The following is a 19,919-nucleotide window of genomic DNA, read 5'->3' on the forward strand; positions in this document are numbered from 1 at the left end:
TGTTTTTTTTTTTTTTTTTTTTTTTCCAGAGTGGTAAAGGGGTTCTCGTGAAGTCTGTTGGTGTCGTTGACGCTCATGCGGATACTGTTTTCGATATAATCCTGAACTCGGACTGGAGGCAGAGATATGAGTTAGTTGCTAATATTTCTTTTGAGTTTGGATTCAATGGTTTCGACCTCGGAGTTCTGACTTTGATATCAATGTGTGCAGGTGGGATACACTGATAAGTGACATGGAACTGGTTGAAGCTTACCATGGGCATTATGATATTCTTTATGGGACGAATTATCCCACGCATCTTAGCCAGTAATGCTACAAGACTTACGACTTGGTCACATAGTTTAACATTGTCACGTTTACTTTTCTTAACCTTAATATTCTACTAATATGCTTTACCTTAAAACAAACAAACTTGTTAAGGTGATTAGTTCCATATAATTGTCTGTTTTCGACTTATGTTCAAATTCTTGTTCAGTTTTTTATTCATATATTTCTATATTGTGTTTCGACTGCAGATCGCAAGGCAAAAGAGATTTTGTCTTCTCTCGACAATGGTTTCGAGGACAAGATGGAACTTATAGTAAGAGAAACATTTCGTACTTCTATTATGCTACACTGTTTTAAAAGGCCATTGATATATATATAGTTTCTGGTGATTTGAGAACAGATTGGCTGCTGTTAAACATCATTTTTTTAAATAGGAAACTTTACAGCATATGTTCAACAAAATGGAGAACACGGTCTAATGGCCTTCGGGATGAGGGATTCCTAAGCCTAATTCGAAGGATTGATAACAAAAGAAGACCTCCAAGCTAAATTAATCAGATTACACTATGTATTACAAAAATGAGTGTGTAAAACACTCCATGTAGAGGCTGTAAACCGTACATTTTCAACAAAACACCTCTTTTGGAGTACACCAGGCCAAATCATAGAGATTCAAGAGGAACATCCACCCCTTATAGGCTTAAAGGGCAGTGAAGGAAAATATGATTACTACTCTCAGAGTTTTGATTGCAAAGGAGGGGTGGATATTGTTTTTGATTCCTGTCCGTTGTATTTAGATTACCATGAGCGATAGACCAAATGAAGAAAGTGGTATTCTTTAGGCTGTTTCCTTTCGAAATCAGACTAGTAAGATCGTGGCTCGAAAAAGTAGGGGACCTGTACAGGAACTTTGAGGTTGATTTGCTGGAAAAATCCCAATAAACTTTATCCTTCTCTCCCTTTAGCTTCCTTCCCTCTAAAATTGTGGTGAGACTGGCCCATTCCTCCAACTCTCTATCAAAGAGCCCTAGATCCCAAGCTTCAACTCCAACTGACCAACAATCTCTGACAGTAGGAAGCCTTTTGGAATTAGCTAAAACGTAACTGGAGGGGAATTCCTCACAAAATGGACTATTTGCAGCGCACCTATGCTCCCAAAAACGACTTTTCCCCATTTCCAAGCTTGTAACTGATATTTCTTTAAAAAGAGCTGCTGTTTTTACCAATGTGTTTCGTGGGGCTGCAACTTGAGCTCTTCTTAATTTCCTTTGGCAGCCATCTACCATCAGACGCCCATATTTGCTTTTGATAACTGTCTTCCATAAAGCTGTCTCCTTCTGAATGAATCTCCACAGCCACTTAGAGAGCAATGCCAGGTTCTTTCTTCTCAAATCTCCAACCCCCTGCCCTCCATAAATTAAAGGTGCATCAACTTTCTTACAACTAACCAAGTGGTTACCTCCATCTTTGTTTGGCCCTTCTCGCATAAAGTCTCGTTACAAGTTCAAATTAACTTGCTGCTTTTCTATTGTAATTTCAAAGAGGGATAACTCAAATATTCCTTAAATCAAGGTCATTCCTTTAACACTCTCTCTCAAGCTGAGGAATAGATATCATCCATTTCTAGTTTGAATACTAACTCATGAAATATTGAATTTTGAAGTTCTTTTGTTTTATTTTCTAGTTGAAGTTGTGAGTGCATAAAACTAATGAATACTACCTCCTCCAATTTCTCCTTGATAAAATGTCGATCAATTTCAATATGTTTTGTCCTATCTGCTGGATAGGATTGTGTGCAATATTGATAGCTGATTTGTTGTCGTAGTATAACTTTATTTCAATATGCTTCTCACTTAATTCATCAAGAATTATCTTCAACCATAAGAGTTCACATAACCCTTGTGTAATAGCTCAGAATTCTGATTCGGCAGATGATCTAGCCACCACATTTGCTTTTTGCTTTTCCATGTTACTAAATTACCTCCAAGAAAAGTACAATACCCTGTAGTAGATATTCTGTCCACTACTGATCCAGCATAGTCAGCATCGGTGTAAGCTTCCAATACAAGAGAATTGTTCTGTTTGAAAAAAATTCCTTTTCAGTTCCTTTCAATTGACGTAATACTCTATATGAAGGTTAGGCTCCCATGGATCATGCATTAATTGGCTGATTACCCTCACTGAATATATGTCGGTCGAGAGAGCTAGATATATAAGCCTCCCTGCTAGTCTCTTATGCATTTCTCTGTTCACTACAAGTTCTTTTGACTCTCCCAATTTTTGGTGCGGATCTCTTGTGTTGTTGTAGGTTTACATCCATTTTTTCTTGTTTCCATCAATAAATCCATCCTACATTTCTGTTGTGATATGAAAATACCCTGAGCTTAGTATGCTATTTCAATACTGAGGAAGTACGTTAGCTTTCTAAGTTCTTTGATCTCAAATTCTTTCATCAATTTTCTTCTTAGTTTAAAATTTTATTCTTCATTATCTCAGTGACTATGATGTCATCTACATACACTAGAAGCACTATAACTCTTCTTGATTTTGAATGCTCGATAAAGAGAATGTGATCTCCTTGACTTTGCTTATACCCAGTCTATCATTACTTTTGTGAACCTTCCAAACCACACCCTTGATGATTGTTTTAGTCAATACAAGGCCTTTCTCAATTTGCATACTTTACCTCTTGAGCTTTCAAATCCAGGAGTGCTTATGTAGATTTCTTCATCTAGATCGCCATGAAGAAATGCATTCTTCACATCATACTGTGAAAGTTGCCAATTTAAGTTGGCAGCTAAGGGTAGCAATGTTCTTACGGCGTTCATCTTCATAGGTAGGGCAAATGTCTCCTAGTAATCTATACCATAAGTTTGAGTGTATCCCGTAGCTACCGACCTTGTCTTATACCTTTCCAACATTCCACCATCCTTGTACTTTACTGTGAAAAGCTACCTACACTCAACTATATTTTTTCCTTTTGGCTTATCCACAACTTCCCATGCGTTATTCTTTTCTAGAGCATTCATTACTTCTTTCATTGCATCTTGCCATTCTCTTTTGAATAAAGCTTCAGAAACTGTGTTAGGTATAACTATTGAATTTAGAGTCACAATGAAACTCTTGTGTGATGGGGATAGTCTTTCAAGAGAGACATAGTTTGGTAGGGGGTATAAGAGTCATTTTGTGCATTATCTAGTAGGTTTTCGGAGAGCTATGGGTCTATCATCTATTGGTATTTGTGTTACATCCTCATTTTGAGTAGAGTCGGATGTTGGACTTGTATCAATTCTGAAATGACTTTCCTTCTAGCACATATACCTGAAAGAACAACAGATTTGGTAATAGAGATGGAGTGTATGGTTCTGCTGGTAACTCTATGGCAATAGGGGTGGACTGATAATCTACATTAGTATGGGTGGACTCATAATTAGAATCGGTACTAGGTGTGGACTCAATAATTGGTTTTGTGGGCTTGGTTATTTAGTGTGTCTAGGGGTTCAATAGTTTCCCAAGGACCCTCTTCATTCTTTAGTGTGCTAGTGTGTCTAGGGACCAATAATTGGTTTTGCTGGATACAAACCTAACTGCTATTTATTTGATTTTTATTTACAATTTACGCTATTTATACGATATAAACCTAACTACTACCAGGTAGTTTGTTACAACCAATAATAGAGATAGTCCGTCAACTTCTGGACAGTTTGGCCAACGGAAATTATGAACATTGTTAACCGTGATATGAGAAGTTTTTATCATGCTTATGAGACAGGCTAAATTTTTGTCAGTCTACCAATTTAGTAACCAGAACATATCCTTTTACAAAGTTATGGAGGTCTCCCATTGTGAAGACATATTCTAAGGGGGGCAACTCAGGAAATTCGACCACTGACAGTTAGTGGGGGTAGTAGGACGTGCTCGGTATGGTTATGAACGGAAGGTTGTTTTTGTCCAGTTTAGGGAGAAGAGAGAATCCATTGTGGTATTTTGTGGCTGTAGGCCAGGGTAGGAGAGAACCAGCTCTCTTGGTTAAGCTGGAGTATTTTGATTTCCTCTGTTTTAGTTGTTGTTTGTTTGCTGTGAACTTTGTTTTCTTGTGGTTAGGGAGTTATTTTCAATAGAACAGTGCTGTTTTCTATTGGAATTCTGCCGTGTTTGTGTTTGATTGATTGAGTTTTTCAGATTGATTGTGTGTAGAGAACCTCACAGGTCAAAAGTCATGTGTTATTCAAAAAAAAAAAAAAAAGTTATGTATGATGTTATCTCAAATGCTGAACTTATCCAATTGATTGCCTGAGGCAAGTCAACTCTGTTGCTTTATCAGTGAATGGGTTGCGGCGGCATTGGAATTGTGTTGATTCTATTTGCTAGCCTTGCGAAGAATTCTGTTTGAGTATTTTTTTGGCCTAACTATACTTTCTCTTTGCTAATGCAGCAATATTGCAAATTCCTTGCGTTCATAAAAAGAAACCACATAGATCAGGATATCGACGTACACGGATTAACCGTATGAGTTCTTTCTTCCCTTGATTTCTTTCTCCCCCTAGATTTCTAATGCGATTAAGAAGGAAACAGGAACTTAGAACTATTCTGTGTTTTTCTATTTAAAGCTTCAATAGTTTGATTAACCTTTTTACTGGTTGGAGAGTACTTTCACTTAACGGACCTTTTGATGAATTATACACTATTGTGCACATGCAGTTTACCCCTATTTTTATATTTGTATGTGGTGGAGCTGAATGCCTTGTGGCACTATTTGCCTTAGCCTTTACATATAGGCTTAGCGTATGGGATAATGGGTTGTAAATACAGAGGTGGTTAAACATACTAACCACAGTAAATAGCTAACAAATTCACTAATAATTACCCACAAAGAATATGGAGAATATTTGATCTAGAATCCTCCCCAAATGTCCAACTCATCATTATTCATCTCTGTTTTATTCTGTCTTCTTTTGTTTCTTCCTCTTCCTTTTTCTTGCCTTTTACTTTCTTTGAACATATGATCTTGTTTGTATCTCTAAAGTGAGAAGATGGCTTTTTTTTACCGTTCATTAAGGTTAAAATTCTTGCCGAATTTACTATGTTCTTGTCTCTACTATTATTGGTTGTGTTCTTTCATACATTAAATTTATAGTTTCAAGATGGTTTTTTCATAGTTTTGTTTTAAATTTTCTTGTAGCTTCAACTTGGGAGATAAGGTGCTTAAACACATCCATGGGTTCAAAAGTTCCAAAATGTCTTGTTACTCAAATACTAGAGATACAACCGGCAGGTTGGTCTAAATGGCAGAGACACCACCCTTCAAAGTTTGAAAAGAGTGTTCCTTATGCTTTGCTGTGCCAAGTTGCAGGTATGTTGATTACGAAAAAAAACCATTATATATATATTTCCAATTATATAATGGCTTATCCGACCATATTCTGTTGCTACCTATTTATATAATAGTTCAGCTCTTGCTATCTCTTTCAACTCACAGGAACTACTCGCTAGGCTAGAGTCTGAGGTCACTAACAACACTTTTCTGTCAAAGGTTGTTTTTTGAGTGCAAACTCCAAACATTCAAATGCTTGGAGTTCGTATCCCTTACTCGAGCCGCACTAGCCCAGCGATATCGATCACGACCCTCCTTGCTTCTCTCATGTTATAATCCTTTTCCCGCCGAGCCCCCTTTCTCCTTGATCCACTGAGACAAAATCTTGAAACGATCCGCTTAAACTCGTTTCAATACTAGTCCTACCTTTAAAGGCCTGAGTGAGTATCCAAAGTAGGTAAACTTTAATCATTTTTATTATATCAGTAAAAAATTGTTTCTTGTTAACAAAAAGAAAGGGAAAAACAAATCCCTCTCTCTTGACGATTGACTAACTAACCAGTTTGAGATGCTCTGTTCCTTCTCCTGGTTAGGCAAATCATAAGGATTGCTGTTCTAAACTCGTGTCATCCTCAAACTGATGGGCAAACTAAGGTTTTCTAAACTGCTCATCGGATTAGTTGACCTTCATGTCTAAAAGGAAAAAGGTCAACTAAACCTAGTCAGCGTTTCAAAGTGGATAAAAAGATAAAATAAACAAGACGTGTTTGCTTTGTACATTTAGTTATTGAAATTCATCGTAATATTTCCTTTGCTATGTCCGAATAAGTGTCCACTATTTACTTAATCATGTGTTTACTTTCAATAACTTGACTTAATCTTTTTTTAGCCAAAGCTAAAAGGAATGAACTAGGATCCTCTTTCACTGAAAATTTTGTTTATGTATTCCCAATTTTCAGGTTTAAAGGAATATGCATTAGCAAATCCCTCTCTATATTATGAACCCTGGCCCACTGTTGTCCATTCAAAAACCTCAGATGTCTCTGGTACGAATGGCAACTATGATGATAGAGGAACACAGGAAGAATTTTATGATGCTATGGCTGCTGCTTCATCATCATCTTCGGAAGATGATAGTGACAATGATAAAGAAGTTGGCAACAAGGTAGTTCTCTTCTGATGTTGAATTTGGTTTAGGGTCATTTCTTGATCCCCCACTAATCATTCATCAAGATCTTAAAATTGTACACACAAAGCTTCCCTTGCCCTGAAATTTAAACGCCTATTTATTGTTTATTTATTATAGGACTTAAAGGTGAAGCTGAAAAATGTTTCATGGGCTATAGCAGGCTTTTCTTCGAAGCAGTCATCAGGTTTGTCTCTTCACATACCGTCCCATTTTTTATACGGTGAAACTAAATATCAAGCAAACAAGTTGCTTACATATTCGTTCCCCACACCATAAGAAACTAGAAACTTTTGGTTGTGATTTTCAGAATGAGACAGGTTTCATGACTGTTCTTTTTCCTATTGTTTTCGAGAAAAATATAGCCTTGAAGATGAACGATTGAGACCGAAGAGAGAATTAGGGAGTAAAAACGTGAAATATAGAAAACTTAATTATGTCAACACTCTAACTCTCCACTCCACTTGTGAGCTTAGAAATTTGTAGAAGGTCCAACAAATGGAAATCAATATTAATTGGGGAGGAAATGTCATCATAGGACCGTCCGGTTCTGATACCTTGTTAAATCACCAATCAACCCAAAAGCTTAAACTAATGGGTATATCAACGCTCCAACATCATCTACACATACAAAAGATATATACTTCCATGCATGCGTATTTGCATGCATACCGACATACATACAGAGGCACTGCTATTTTGAATTGACCCACAAGTAAAAGGTCATAGTTATATATCATAACCTATTTTACATGTAGTTTCCATTTAAATGAAAAATGTTCGGTAATACGAGTGATTATCGTGGTTGCAGCTGTCGATGCAAATAAGGAGCTAGATCATAGCATTGTTCCTATTGTCTTGGACACATGCCAGATTAAAGGTTCTTTGCAGAAAGGGGGGGTGGACACTGATACAAACTGTTGGACTTCTCCAGGTGGAGCAGGGTTCATGATAAGAGGCAAAAATTACCTCAAAGATAACTCTAAGGTGGGCTTTGTTCTCTCGTGAGTTATAAGTTATATATATAATTTCGTGGGACGAGGGGAAGACTCGAGACCAATTTTGGAATATAATTATTTATCAGTCATCATTATGATTGTTTTTAGCTCATTCCTTGGCTATATAAAATTGGTTTCAGGTAACGGGAGGAGATCCCCTTCTCAATCTCATAGCAGTAGATTGGTTCAAAGTTGATAAAAGCTATGATGGCATTGCATTGCATCCCCAAAATTTAGTTCAGGTATTTTCACTTGCATTTGTCTTAGAACAAGAAACACTTTTCATTGATATAACTAAAAAGAGCTTAGTGTTCTAAAATTCAAACACCACATGAGAATGAACAAAAGTAACGAAAAAACAGCAAAGAACAATTCAAACTAAGAAGGATATATAAAAGCGTTCCACTTCGAAGCAAAAATCCCACGAACTACTTCGACAAAGAACACCAAGAAGAGGTCTTGAGACGAGCTGATTCAAATCTATCAAACCAAGGAAGCTGTTTTCCTTGTGAAAATCTTTGATTTCGTTTCGACCACAATTACGAAAGAAAAGCAACCAAAACTTGCGTGTAGTATACTTACATACAATCCATCCTGACGAATGTAGAGTTGTATGATTTAACTACATTATAATTAACTATTTCCTTTTCAATATCAGTCAGAAGCTGGAAAGAAGCTCCCATTCGTGCTGATTATTAACCTCCAGGTATGTGCAACCATCTACATTTCTTGTGAAATTAGTTATTATTATTAATTTTTATAATCTTGAACTTGGTTCTAGAGCTGCAAGGCAACAATCATGCTTGGTTTGTTTTTATTTTCGAACTTATTTATAGGTATTAAACATTATAACCTCGAAAGTTGAGTAGAGTGGTTAGAGGTCATTAGCTACAGGTGAATGGTTATGTAGCTCAATATTTTTCGTAGTCTTGAGCTTCATCTAGAGGTAGCTTGCATACTCCAATTGCGGCCCCATTTACATATAAATTCTTTAGACCCCACGGCAGTTTTCCCATGAAGATCATATTCTTCTTATGGGAGCTCAGTCATGAAAGCACGCATTAGGATCAATAATAGGTTGCGAAGAAGAACCCCACTTGCTTAATCTCCAAGTCAGTGTGCCATGTGCGAAGTGAACGAAGAATCTTACAGGCACCTATTCTCATCTTTCTCTTTTGCTCGTAAATACCGTTCCTACATCTTGGAGGTTTTCGATTGGTCTTTATGTGTTCCTTAATAAGCTTTTACTAGAATCTATGGCTAGAGAGAAATTATATAATAGTTCAAGTCCACCGCTAGCAGATATTGTTCTCTTTGGGCTTTCCCTTTCGGGCTTCCCCTCAAAGTTTTTAAAATGCGTCGGTTAGTGAGAGGTTTCCACACCCTTATAAAGAATGCTTTGTTCCCCACTCCAACCAGTGTGGGATCTCACAATCCACCCCTCCTTTGAAGCCCAGCGTCCTCGCTGGCACTCGTTCTCTCTCCAGTCGATGTGGGATCTCACAATCCACCCCCCTTTGGGTCCAAGCGTCCGCGCTGGTACTCGTTCCTCTCTCCAATCGATGTGGGATCTCACATAGTCACACCTCTGATGGCTCTATGGAATCATTGGCTCTTTTATTAATCCAATTTTATATATGGCTTTATATGGGTGTAAATGCAAGCATATTTTTTATACTATAGTCTTCATACTCTAATGGGTTGACAGAAAAGTTCTTGTGACATGTCCGAGCTTCTTATATGGCTTTCTATTTCAGGTTCCAGCCAAGCCAAACTATAGTATGGTTATGTATTATGCTGCAGATAGGCCTGTAAACAAAAGTTCTTTGCTGGGTAAATTTGTGGATGGAAATGACATGTATCGGGATTCTAGATTTAAATTAATCCCCAGCATTGTGGAGGTACATCATATTGATATCTTATATTTCAAAAGTTCTTGATGATATTGCTACTAATGATTAGTTTAATTCAACAGGGATATTGGATGGTTAAGCGTGCAGTTGGAACGAAAGCTTGCCTTTTGGGCAAAGCAGTTAAATGCAAGTACCTTAGACAGGATAATTTTCTGGAAGTAAATAACTCTAACCCATTCTTAGTAGCATGCATTCATAAGCAGGTGCAATTTTTGCTAGAGATGTCCTACGCTTACTTAGACATACCAAGTTGAGAGATATTGTCTGTGTCTTCTTGCTAGGCAAGTTCATGTCAAGGTCGATAAAATTTACTGCATGTATCATCTGCTTCACATTATTTAACTTTACTACACCCTATGTGGAGTTCTTCTAGTTCTTGAATAGTAGATGATGTCGTTAAGAACGCCAAACCCCCGACGTGTTTTACATATGCTAGAAGCAAATCGGATAGGATAACTGAATGAAGTGTTAGGATCCCAATAACACTGTAACAGCCCAAGCTCACCGCTAGCAGATATTGTCTCAAGGCTTTTAAAACGCGTCTACTAGGGAGAGGTTTTCGTACCCTTATAAAGAATATTTCGTTCTCCTTTCCATTTAATGTGGGATCTCATAATCCACCCCTCTTTGGGACCCATGACACTCATTCCCCTCTCTAATCGATGTGGGACCCTCCAATCCACTACCCTTCGGAGCCCAGTGTCCTCGCTGGCACACTGCCTGGTGTCCACCCCCCTTCGGGGTTCAGCCTCCTCACTGGCACATCGCCCGGTATCTGGTTTTGATACCAACTGTAACAGTCCAAGCCTACTGCTAGTGGATATTGTCCTCTTTGGGTTTTCTCTTTCGGGCTTTCCCTCAAGGTTTTTAAAACGGGTATGCTACGGAGAGGTTTCCACACCCTTATAAAGAATACTTCGTTCCCCTCTCAAACCGATGTGGGATCTGACAAACACGATATCAAAAGAGATTGCAATATCAGTAGCCTTTCAAGAGAGTTATCTCTCCCAAAGTAATCCTCCTCTCCCAAGATCCCTCACTCCCCCTATTTACATCGAAGTCTCCCTAATCCCATACTAATATCCTACTAGTGGTGGACGTACTAATCTGTTCTCGGGAGGCAATTAGGATTTGGTGTGTGTAGAGATATTCGGTTTAGTCTTGCATTTTTGGCCAAGAGTCAAGCACCAGACATCTTGAACTGCTGAAGTATTATAGCTTTGTTCTATTGTTGATAAATAATACCAGAGGTCTTTTAAGCCATATCAGATACACATGTTCTAAGATATGTTAAGTTATTTTACTAACTTCTTTATAAATTTCTTGCAGATTGATGTGGATATTGGATCTTCAACAGTAGCCAGGAGTGTTATTGGCCTCGTCCTTGGATATGTCACAAGCTTAGTCGTTGACCTTGCGATTCTCATAGAGGTTGTCACTCTATGCCTACTATGTTTCTGTATCCATATCCCAGAACCCTATTTGCTTCTCTTCCGATTCTTGTATAGACACTCCTTATAACAATCCAAGCCCAAGTCCACCGCTAGCAGATATTGTCCTCTTTGGGTTTTTTCTTTCGGGCTTCCGTCAATGTTTTTAAAACGCGTCTTCTAGGGAGAGGTTTTCACACCCTTATAAAGAACGTTTCATTTCCCTCTCCAATCGATGTGGGATTTCACAATCCACCCCCTTCGGGGCCCAGCATTTTCGCTGGCACTCGTTTCTCTCGGATCTCACACTCCCACCCCTCAAGAAATTACAGAAACAATGAAGGAAATGGCTGATATTTTCATTTGTTAGCCATAGTAGTTTTGTTTATCGACATATTTTGACAGGTTAATTCATCATAGTACTGTGGATGCTGACAGATATTTACAAATGCAGGCAAAGGAAGAGGAAGAGTTGCCCGAGTACATTCTTGGAACGGTTCGGCTAAACCGTGTCAGGCTCGATTCAGCAGTAAATTTGGAAAAATGAGGTCTCTACATGTTACTACATTTACCAAACTTTCTCACATTCATTCATTCATTCATTCTTTGTAACATGGTCACTTTAGCGAGGCTTTACATCTGGTAGTCTGTTCATCTGAGTATAGTCAAGACAAGTGATCAGTACACCTATTATAAATTAATAATGAAATCAGCAATAAAATCTTTACTTCTCCTCTAGCTCATTCAGAGGGATCAATATTTGATTTTGTTCATTGATTCATCGATCTATCAGTAACAGATCATTCATTCTGTTTGTTTTATCGTAATTTGAATCAAATTCAATGAAGGAATTGGATTGATGGGATAGGCCTCACCCTGTTCTACTGCTGCAAATTGTTTCACATTGTTCATCACTGTTCTTGATTATTTCTCTGCTTTTGTTCATCATAATTCCACCAGCTCAGTATCATCAATCATATATGTATATATATAATGATTATACTGTTGCAGGGCTAATCTTTTCCATCTTGAAGCCAAAAAAAATGAGAAAAAAAGGCCTTTCTGCAATCACTTTACCCCACTCCCAACGACTCTTTGCTTTACTTTATGATCATATCAGTGGACAAACTTTAGGTTGATTGGATGATTTAATTTGCATAATGTTTATCCCATCAAGGAAGTTTCGTTTCAGGTACTTCAACTTTCAATTTTATGCCAAGAGGTTCATGTTGAATAAATATCGAAATTTTTGTTTTTGTGTATAATAGCTTCGTATGACAACGATATTAAAAATTTAGAGATTTATTATCAAAAAAAATTTTAAATGTGGAAGTGAAAAAACACTTCAAACAACGATATCTAGAAATCTTTGCTTCCCCTGTTTAGTTGTTGATAAAAACTAGAGAAACTCCAATAGGATGGAGAAAAGCGGAAAATATTTTCCTTCTCTTTATGGTGGGATCGGAGAGATTTCGATCTACTCGAGTCGATCAAGAAGAGAAACACCAATAAAATTGCGAAAAGTGGAAAATATTTTCTCTCTTTTTATTGACCATAATTGGATGGTGGCAGCAGAGAGAGATTCCGACCTACCCGAGACAAGTATTTGTTACAATTATGCAAGCAAGCAACGTTCGTTTTTTTTTTTTTTTTTTTTTTTTTTTACCCCAATAGTCTTTTGTTTTATGCTGTCAAATTAATCATTTTTTCCCTTAAAAGATGTGTTTCTTTGTTTTGTTCACTTCTTTGATCGAGGCCGCACGATTGTCATCCCGTTTTTGTTAATATACTTTAAAACCCTTTCTCCTCGGATTCCCTCTTCCCTCTCAAAGGTTTAAACTTCCCGAGCTGATAATATCTCGTACTGTTTTAGGTCTTATATTTTCGATCGATCTAAATGTTCATATTATTGGTTAGAAAAAATGAGTGAAATTTGGAATATTGGAGGAAAGGAGAAAAGATTTAAAAGCACAATGGACAATTTTTTTGTGTCTTTTGTACTTAAATGTCCATTCATCTTTTTGTTGCCCTCCACACTCCTTTTCATGTATACTTCGTATTCTACTTCTATATTCTCTCTCCGATACACAAAATCAACACAATTTACGGTTATTATTTGATTTTTTTTCGGATATCTAACCGTCTCGACATTCTCTTACAACATAGTCTCATTACCCATTTCTTATTTTCAAGAGTGAAGACTATTCTCGCAAACCAACACGAGTTATTTCAACACGTTTTATCCTCATTCACATGCTTCATAGGAAAATAATTGAGTTACCGAAAAATGAAGGTACACTTTGTTGGTATAGGTAGTAACGTTCAATTCTTGTAAGTCTTTCTTACTCATTCTATCCTTATGATCACTAATATGTTATAAGTTCATTCATGTACCTCTATTTTACTCGATGTCACATGTTTTTTTTAATAAAAAAAAGATTTATTGAGTCTCAAAAGTTTTATATCAAACCGCATTAAGACCAACAACATTATCAAAACAATGTGAGATTTTCATATACATAACTGTATGAATCTTATACTATACTTGTTTGAGTTAGACTATGTGTGAGACGAGTAGACCCAAATTTGTAACCTCTTGACCGAACAACGTAACATAAGAAGTTTTTGTTTCTACTTCTATCCACAAAAATTTCACGAACATTCTTTATCGTTATTTGCTACAAAATCAACGTCTTAATTTTTATTATTTTTAATTAATATCATACATATACATACACACACAAATATATATATATATATATATATATATATATATATATATATATATATATATATGAAAAGGGTTTTATAAAATAATTGAAATGAAATTAGGGTTTTGTTTGATTATTGTTGGCAACTTTTGTCCTTATCTCACTTTCCAAACCACCTCTCATCATCATGCATAATTAACGTTATCCTTGTCCCATTTGGTGATTTTTCCCCATTTTTCTAATTTATTTGTCAGTTGAACTATATTCAAATTGGTTATATTAAAAATTGAATTATTAATATAAGATTGATAACTACAATTATTTTTTAGTCGGTTAGTTTTCGACTATAAGTTTTCGTTGGTTACAGCTTCCCGTTGCTAGACTACTGCTATTTCCCTCCATTTCAGCTCGGTAAATAAGTAAATATCAAAATTCATTACCCGTAAAATTGAAAATGGAAATGAATTACCCTAATTCACCATTGAATTGAAATATTTTAAATATTTTTATCATAATAAAGGTAAAAAGACTAATTTACCCTTTGTGTAGTTTTTATCTCTCCATGCATTATGAAGCTTAGCTCCATCATTATTACTACAATCACAATGTAAATAAACTATGTGAGGTGTCCCCACCATAAAGGAGCTTAAACCAATCTTCATTAAGCTTTATCATATTGTTAAATTAAACGACTTTTATAAATAAATACTTTTTAGTTAAAACGAAAGAACACGACTTTTTATTCATAAAAACGGGTTCATATTACTTTTTATATCCTTATTTTTCATTTACTGGAGTGTTGACTAGTGATGTGTCGAGTTTTTATGAAAACTTAGATGGTAAAAATATATTTTTTAAAAATATTCTCACGTTTATGGTCTCATATCATTATGGAGGTTCGTGGTTCCTAATATGGTATCAGAGTTATGCTCTTAACTTAGTTATGTCAATATAATCCTGAAGTGTCGAACAACTAAGTTGTGAGCCTCGAAAGTGTAGCCAAAAGTGACTAGGGCTCTAGAGAAGGAGGCGAGTCTCGATTAAGGGGAGACTATTCAGAGGCTTCATAGGTATCAAGGGAGACTCTAGGGTGTACTTTGTTAGAGGGGAGGATTGTTGAAAATTGGTGGGAGTGACTTCTATCATTGCGGAGGTTAGGGGTTCATAACATAGGAGTCTTAGTGTCAATTGGTCCTCTCCTCCCCAATTACCCAATCATTTGTAGTCGAAAGTCATCCATTACAGCATGTTTTTTTGAACTCGTCGTCTGTCTCCGTCCTTCCATCCTTGCAGTTTGTCACAATCTTACCATCCCTGCATCTCTAGGCCATCGTACCGTATTCACGACTTTTCTTTTGGTTTCTCCAAAAGACCTCATACTAAAAAGATACAGTGTCTTCTACTGATATACTCATGATCGTCCCCTTAATTAGTCGATATGAAACTTGGACTATTCTCAACAAATATATCTTATCCAAAACATCTTCCTTAATTTCTTCAAAAGATGTTATTTTCATACCTCAAATTGCATCCAATCCATCTCGAAGACCTCACCATAAATTCAGCAAGAAATTGAACTTATTTAGCTAAAAAGTGGAACAATCAAAGGAATTTTGTTTTGTTCCTTAGCCAAATAAACACAAAATTTTCCAATATTTATGGGATTTCATGCCTCCCCATATTGCTCAAATTCCAACTCAAATTTGTCAGTCATGATCATTATTGGATTCTCACCCTTTGTAAAGCGATGGCAAAAAGAAGATGCTTCAAATATGAACATTTTTAATTCCAAAATGCAAGGGCCCCTCTTATGGAAGCTTTCTCTAGTCCCCATGCATTTTGATCGCTTCTTAAATCCAACTAGAACTTGTTTCTATTGTGGGGTTATTCGAGCTCCAATGGAGGTTTTTAGATACCTGTTCTTCAATGTTCTTCTGTTCTTCCTTCTTTGTGTAGCGGCATCCGCCACCGATCGTTACACTGAAGCACTTTTCACCTTGAAATCTGAATTTCTCGATGATTTTGGCAGTTTGAGCGATTGGATTATACCTTCTAAACAAAACCCATCTGGGAAAATCCATGGCTGTTCTTGGTCAGGAATCAAATGCGACAAGAATTCCACCATTGTTATCGGAATCAACCTCTCGATGAAGAACCTTGGTGGGGCGATTTTCGGTGAGCAGTTTCATGTTTTTAAAGAACTCGTTGATCTTAACCTAAGCCATAACTATTTTTCTGGGAAACTCCCAATTGGAATCTTCAATCTCACTAATCTAAGAAGCTTGGATATCAGTAGAAACAATTTTTCTGATCATTTTCCTGTTGGGATATCTGTTCTTGAAAATTTGGTTGTTCTTGATGCTTTTAGCAATAGTTTTTCTGGGTCATTACCGGTTGATCTTCCAGAGCTTGAACATTTAAAGTTCCTCAACTTAGCTGGTAGCTACTTCAATGGATCAATCCCTTCAGAATATGGCTCTTTCAAAAGCCTTGAGTTCATCCATCTTGCAGGGAACTTCCTTACTGGAAACATACCCCCTGAATTGGGTAAGCTCAAAACAGTGACCCACATGGAAATTGGCTACAATAATTACCATGGAAGGCTCCCATGGGAGCTTGGCAACATGAGTAGCCTTCGATATCTAGACATTGCTGGTGGGTATCTATCTGGTTCAATTCCTAAAGAGCTTGGTAATCTAACAAAACTTGAATCTCTGTTCCTCTTTAGAAACCAGTTTTCTGGGTTCTTGCCTGATGAACTAAGCCAAATCTCTTCTCTGGTTAGCTTAGATCTCTCTGATAATCATATTTCTGGGCCAATTCCTGAAAGCTTTTCAAAGTTCAAGAATCTTAAACTGCTTAGTCTTATGTATAATGAAATGTCTGGCTCTGTTCCAATGGGTATTGCAGAGCTTCCTTCATTGGAGACTCTTTTTATATGGAACAATCAGTTCTCTGGGCCACTTCCAAGCAATTTGGGTAGCAATAGAAAGCTTAAATGGGTGGATGTGTCCACAAACAAGTTTGTGGGTGATATCCCTGTTGATATCTGTTTAGGAGGTGTTCTTTTTAAGTTGATACTCTTTTCAAATAAGTTTAGTGGTGGCGTTTCCCCTTCTCTATCGAATTGTTCGTCGCTCGTTCGATTGCGGTTAGAGGATAACTCGTTTTCGGGTGATATCTCTCTGAATTTTAGTCGTCTTCCTCGTATCTCATACGTCGATCTCTCTCGGAACAAGTTTAGTGGAGGGATTCCTTTAGATATAAGCAAAGGATTCAACCTTCAATACCTTAATATCTCTTATAACCCAGAGCTTGGAGGTGTTGTTCCTACAGAGATATGGACATTACCTCTTCTTCAAAACTTTTCAGCTTCTGATTGTGGCATAAGAGGAAGCCTTCCTAAGTTTCATCTCTGTAAATCCATTTCTACTATTGAATTGAGTGATAATAATCTATCTGGAGATGTCCCGGAAAGCGTTGTAAGTTGCCAGGCTCTTGTGCGGATAGATTTGTCGTTCAATGATCTCTCGGGTCGTATACTGGAAGAACTTGCACGTCTTCCTTCTATTAGCACCATTGACCTATCCCATAATGGTTTCAATGGATCGATACCTGATAAGTTCCGGGATTCGTCGAGCTTGCTTCTACTAAATGTCTCTTCCAATGATATCTCCGGTTCCATCCCGGATAACGACGTGTTTCGGTTAATGGGAAGGAGTGCATTTGCTGGAAATCCTAAGCTGTGTGGAGCACCTTTGAGGCCATGTTCGGGTTCATTGGCAGTGCTGGGAAGCAAAGGGATGGGGAAGCTTATACTCGTCCTGATACTATGTGCAGGTCTTGTTATAATCACGACGATCTCGATTGCATGGATTTTTGTCTTTCGACGAGGGAGAAAAGGAAAATGGAAGATGGTGTCGTTCACTGGACTTCCTCCATTCACAGCTAATGATATTCTTAGGAGCTTTGACGCTACGGAATCGAAGGAAGCGATATTGCCATTGTCTGCTTCGATATTCAAAGCAGTTCTCCCGACTGGGATCACGGTGTTGATAAAGAAGATAGACTGGGAAGCGAAACGAATGAGGACGATGTCGGATTTCATAACTCGATTAGGTAGTACGAGGCACGAGAATCTGGTTAGATTGCTCGGATTCTGCTACAACAAACAGATGGTTTATCTTTTGTACGATTACTTTCCCAATGGAAATCTAGCAGAGAAAATTGCTATCAAAAGGGAATGGTCAACTAAGCTCAATCTAGTGATAGCTATAGCAAGAGGACTACACTTTCTTCACCATGACTGTTATCCCGCAATCCCACATGGAGACTTGAGGTCGAGTAACGTCATATTCAACGAAAATATGGAACCCCATCTAGCGGAATTCGGGCTCCGATTTCTACAACAGATTAACAATGATGCATTTCCATTATCGTCTACAACGAAAGAAGGTATATGCTGAAACCATACATGTTTCTTTGCTACATGCGTACCGATTGAAGTTGTTCTGATCTGTTCTCGTCTTGTACAGGTGAATTCAATAGTTCAACGGAGGAGGAGCTGTGGATGGATGTTCATAGTTTCGGGGAGATCGTCCTGGAAATTCTAAGCAACGGTCGGTTGACAACCGCGGGATTGAGCACACAGAACAAGGCGAGAGATCTTCTGTTAAGAGAAATATACAAAGAAAATGGGATTAGCTGTGCAGATTCATCACAGGAAGAGATAAGGCAGGTGCTTGGTGTAGCTTTGCAATGCAGTAGGAGCAGGCCATCCAACAGGCCATCCATGGAAGATGTGTTGAAGCTGTTATCAGATATAAAACCACAGGTAAAATAGTAAAATTTTGAACCAAGAAGTTGTGTTCTTACTCTTGGCTTCATTTTTACCCCTCCAAAATAGTATAAATTGTAGTTTTGTAAGTAGTAATTTTATAGTACTAGTGGTTTGATGTATACTATTTATATTAAAGTCGGTCTATTCTATAAATGCTCGGTTTTTTGCTACCTGGGTTCGATCAGTTGAGGCACGTTAAAGCCTAGAAGTTCGAGTTTTCTCCTCCCATATTGCAGGTGGGAGGGGAACGAAACATTACTTATTAGGGTGTGGAAACCTCTCTTTAGGAGACGCGTTTTAAAATCGTGAGGCTGACGGCGATATGTAATGGGCCAAAGCGGACAATATCTGCTAGGTGGGTTTGGGTTGTTACAAAAATGGTATCAAAGCTAGACATTGAGCTGTGTATCAGCGAGGACGCTAACCCCAAGGGAGTGGATTGTGAGGTCCCATTGGTTGGAGAGGGGAATGAAGCATTCCTTAAAAGGTTGTAGAAACCTCTCCCTAATAGACGTGTTTTAAAACTGTGAAATTGACGATGATATGTAACGGGTCAAAGTTGGCAATATTTGCTAGTTGTGGATTTTGGTTTCTACACATGTATTGTTGAACTAAGAGAAAAAAATCGATCTTTATTATCTTGATAGCGTGCAAAATTGATTCCAGGTCGTTGAAGTACGAAGAAATATGTATATGGAGTGAATGAGTGAATGAGTGAGAATAAAGAGCGGTCTAAATCTTCTCGCATATGATAGATGTTTTTCTTTTTTTCTTTTTCCGCTCAATCCTTATAGCTAAGAATACGACTATTCCGTTACGATACTCGTTACAACTTACAAGAATGATCCAACATTAGTGTGCTATTTGATTGAAACACTAAATTAATAAAAATATTCAATTTGTCTCAAAAATACAAAAATAATTTTAAACTTTTAATAATATTTAAAAAATACCTTTAAGATTTAAAATATTCATTAATACCCTTTCAACCTTTTTTAAAAAATTAAAAAATATGAGCTTTTGTATAATTTAATTTATTAGACCTCCTAAGAAAACTATTTCATTTTTAGTTTTGAAAATTAAATTCAATAAATAAAATAAGCCTTTCCAAAACTATATATATATATATATATATATATATATATATATATATATATATATATTTTTTTTTTTTTTTTTTTTTTTTTTTTTTTTTTTTTTTTTTTTTTTTTTTTTTTTTTTTTTTTTTTTTTTTTTTTTTTTTTTTTTTTTTTTTTTTTT

General features: G+C 36.9%; 2 protein-coding genes across 4 annotated transcripts in view; both read left to right on the forward strand.

Annotated features, from left to right (window-relative positions):
* Nucleotides 1-11,865, forward strand: part of LOC111465446 (protein ENHANCED DISEASE RESISTANCE 2-like) — a 16,597-nt gene extending 4,732 nt beyond the window's left edge. The window contains exons 9-22 of one of the 2 annotated variants that reach the window (XM_023109827.1): nt 30-130; nt 211-306; nt 516-580; nt 4,703-4,774; nt 5,450-5,620; nt 6,541-6,746; nt 6,888-6,954; nt 7,579-7,754; nt 7,906-8,007; nt 8,424-8,471; nt 9,523-9,666; nt 9,741-9,836; nt 11,008-11,109; nt 11,563-11,865. In XM_023109827.1, coding sequence (XP_022965595.1) covers nt 30-130; nt 211-306; nt 516-580; nt 4,703-4,774; nt 5,450-5,620; nt 6,541-6,746; nt 6,888-6,954; nt 7,579-7,754; nt 7,906-8,007; nt 8,424-8,471; nt 9,523-9,666; nt 9,741-9,836; nt 11,008-11,109; nt 11,563-11,655 — 1,539 coding nt within the window. In that variant the 3' untranslated portion in view covers nt 11,656-11,865. The remainder of the gene's footprint in view (nt 1-29; nt 131-210; nt 307-515; nt 581-4,702; nt 4,775-5,449; nt 5,621-6,540; nt 6,747-6,887; nt 6,955-7,578; nt 7,755-7,905; nt 8,008-8,423; nt 8,472-9,522; nt 9,667-9,740; nt 9,837-11,007; nt 11,110-11,562) is intronic. The other variant, XM_023109828.1, reaches the window with a different exon arrangement.
* Nucleotides 11,866-15,590: 3,725 nt separating this feature from the next.
* LOC111465424 (leucine-rich repeat receptor-like protein kinase TDR) lies at nt 15,591-18,829 on the forward strand. 2 transcript variants are annotated; one of them, XM_023109790.1, is made up of 2 exons: nt 15,591-18,274; nt 18,355-18,829. In XM_023109790.1, the coding sequence occupies exons 1-2, from the start codon at nt 15,592-15,594 to the stop codon at nt 18,660-18,662; spliced, it is 2,991 nt and encodes a 996-aa protein (XP_022965558.1). In that variant the 5' UTR covers nt 15,591; the 3' UTR covers nt 18,663-18,829. The 2 variants fall into 2 exon arrangements, with proteins under 2 accessions (XP_022965558.1, XP_022965559.1); XM_023109791.1 differs by having other exon boundaries at nt 15,595-18,239; nt 18,353-18,829.
* The last annotated feature ends 1,090 nt before the right edge of the window (nt 18,830-19,919 follow it).

This window comes from Cucurbita maxima, unplaced genomic scaffold (genome assembly GCF_002738345.1).
Source record: "Cucurbita maxima cultivar Rimu unplaced genomic scaffold, Cmax_1.0 Cma_Scf00029, whole genome shotgun sequence".
In the NCBI taxonomy this organism is placed as follows: domain Eukaryota; kingdom Viridiplantae; phylum Streptophyta; class Magnoliopsida; order Cucurbitales; family Cucurbitaceae; genus Cucurbita; species Cucurbita maxima.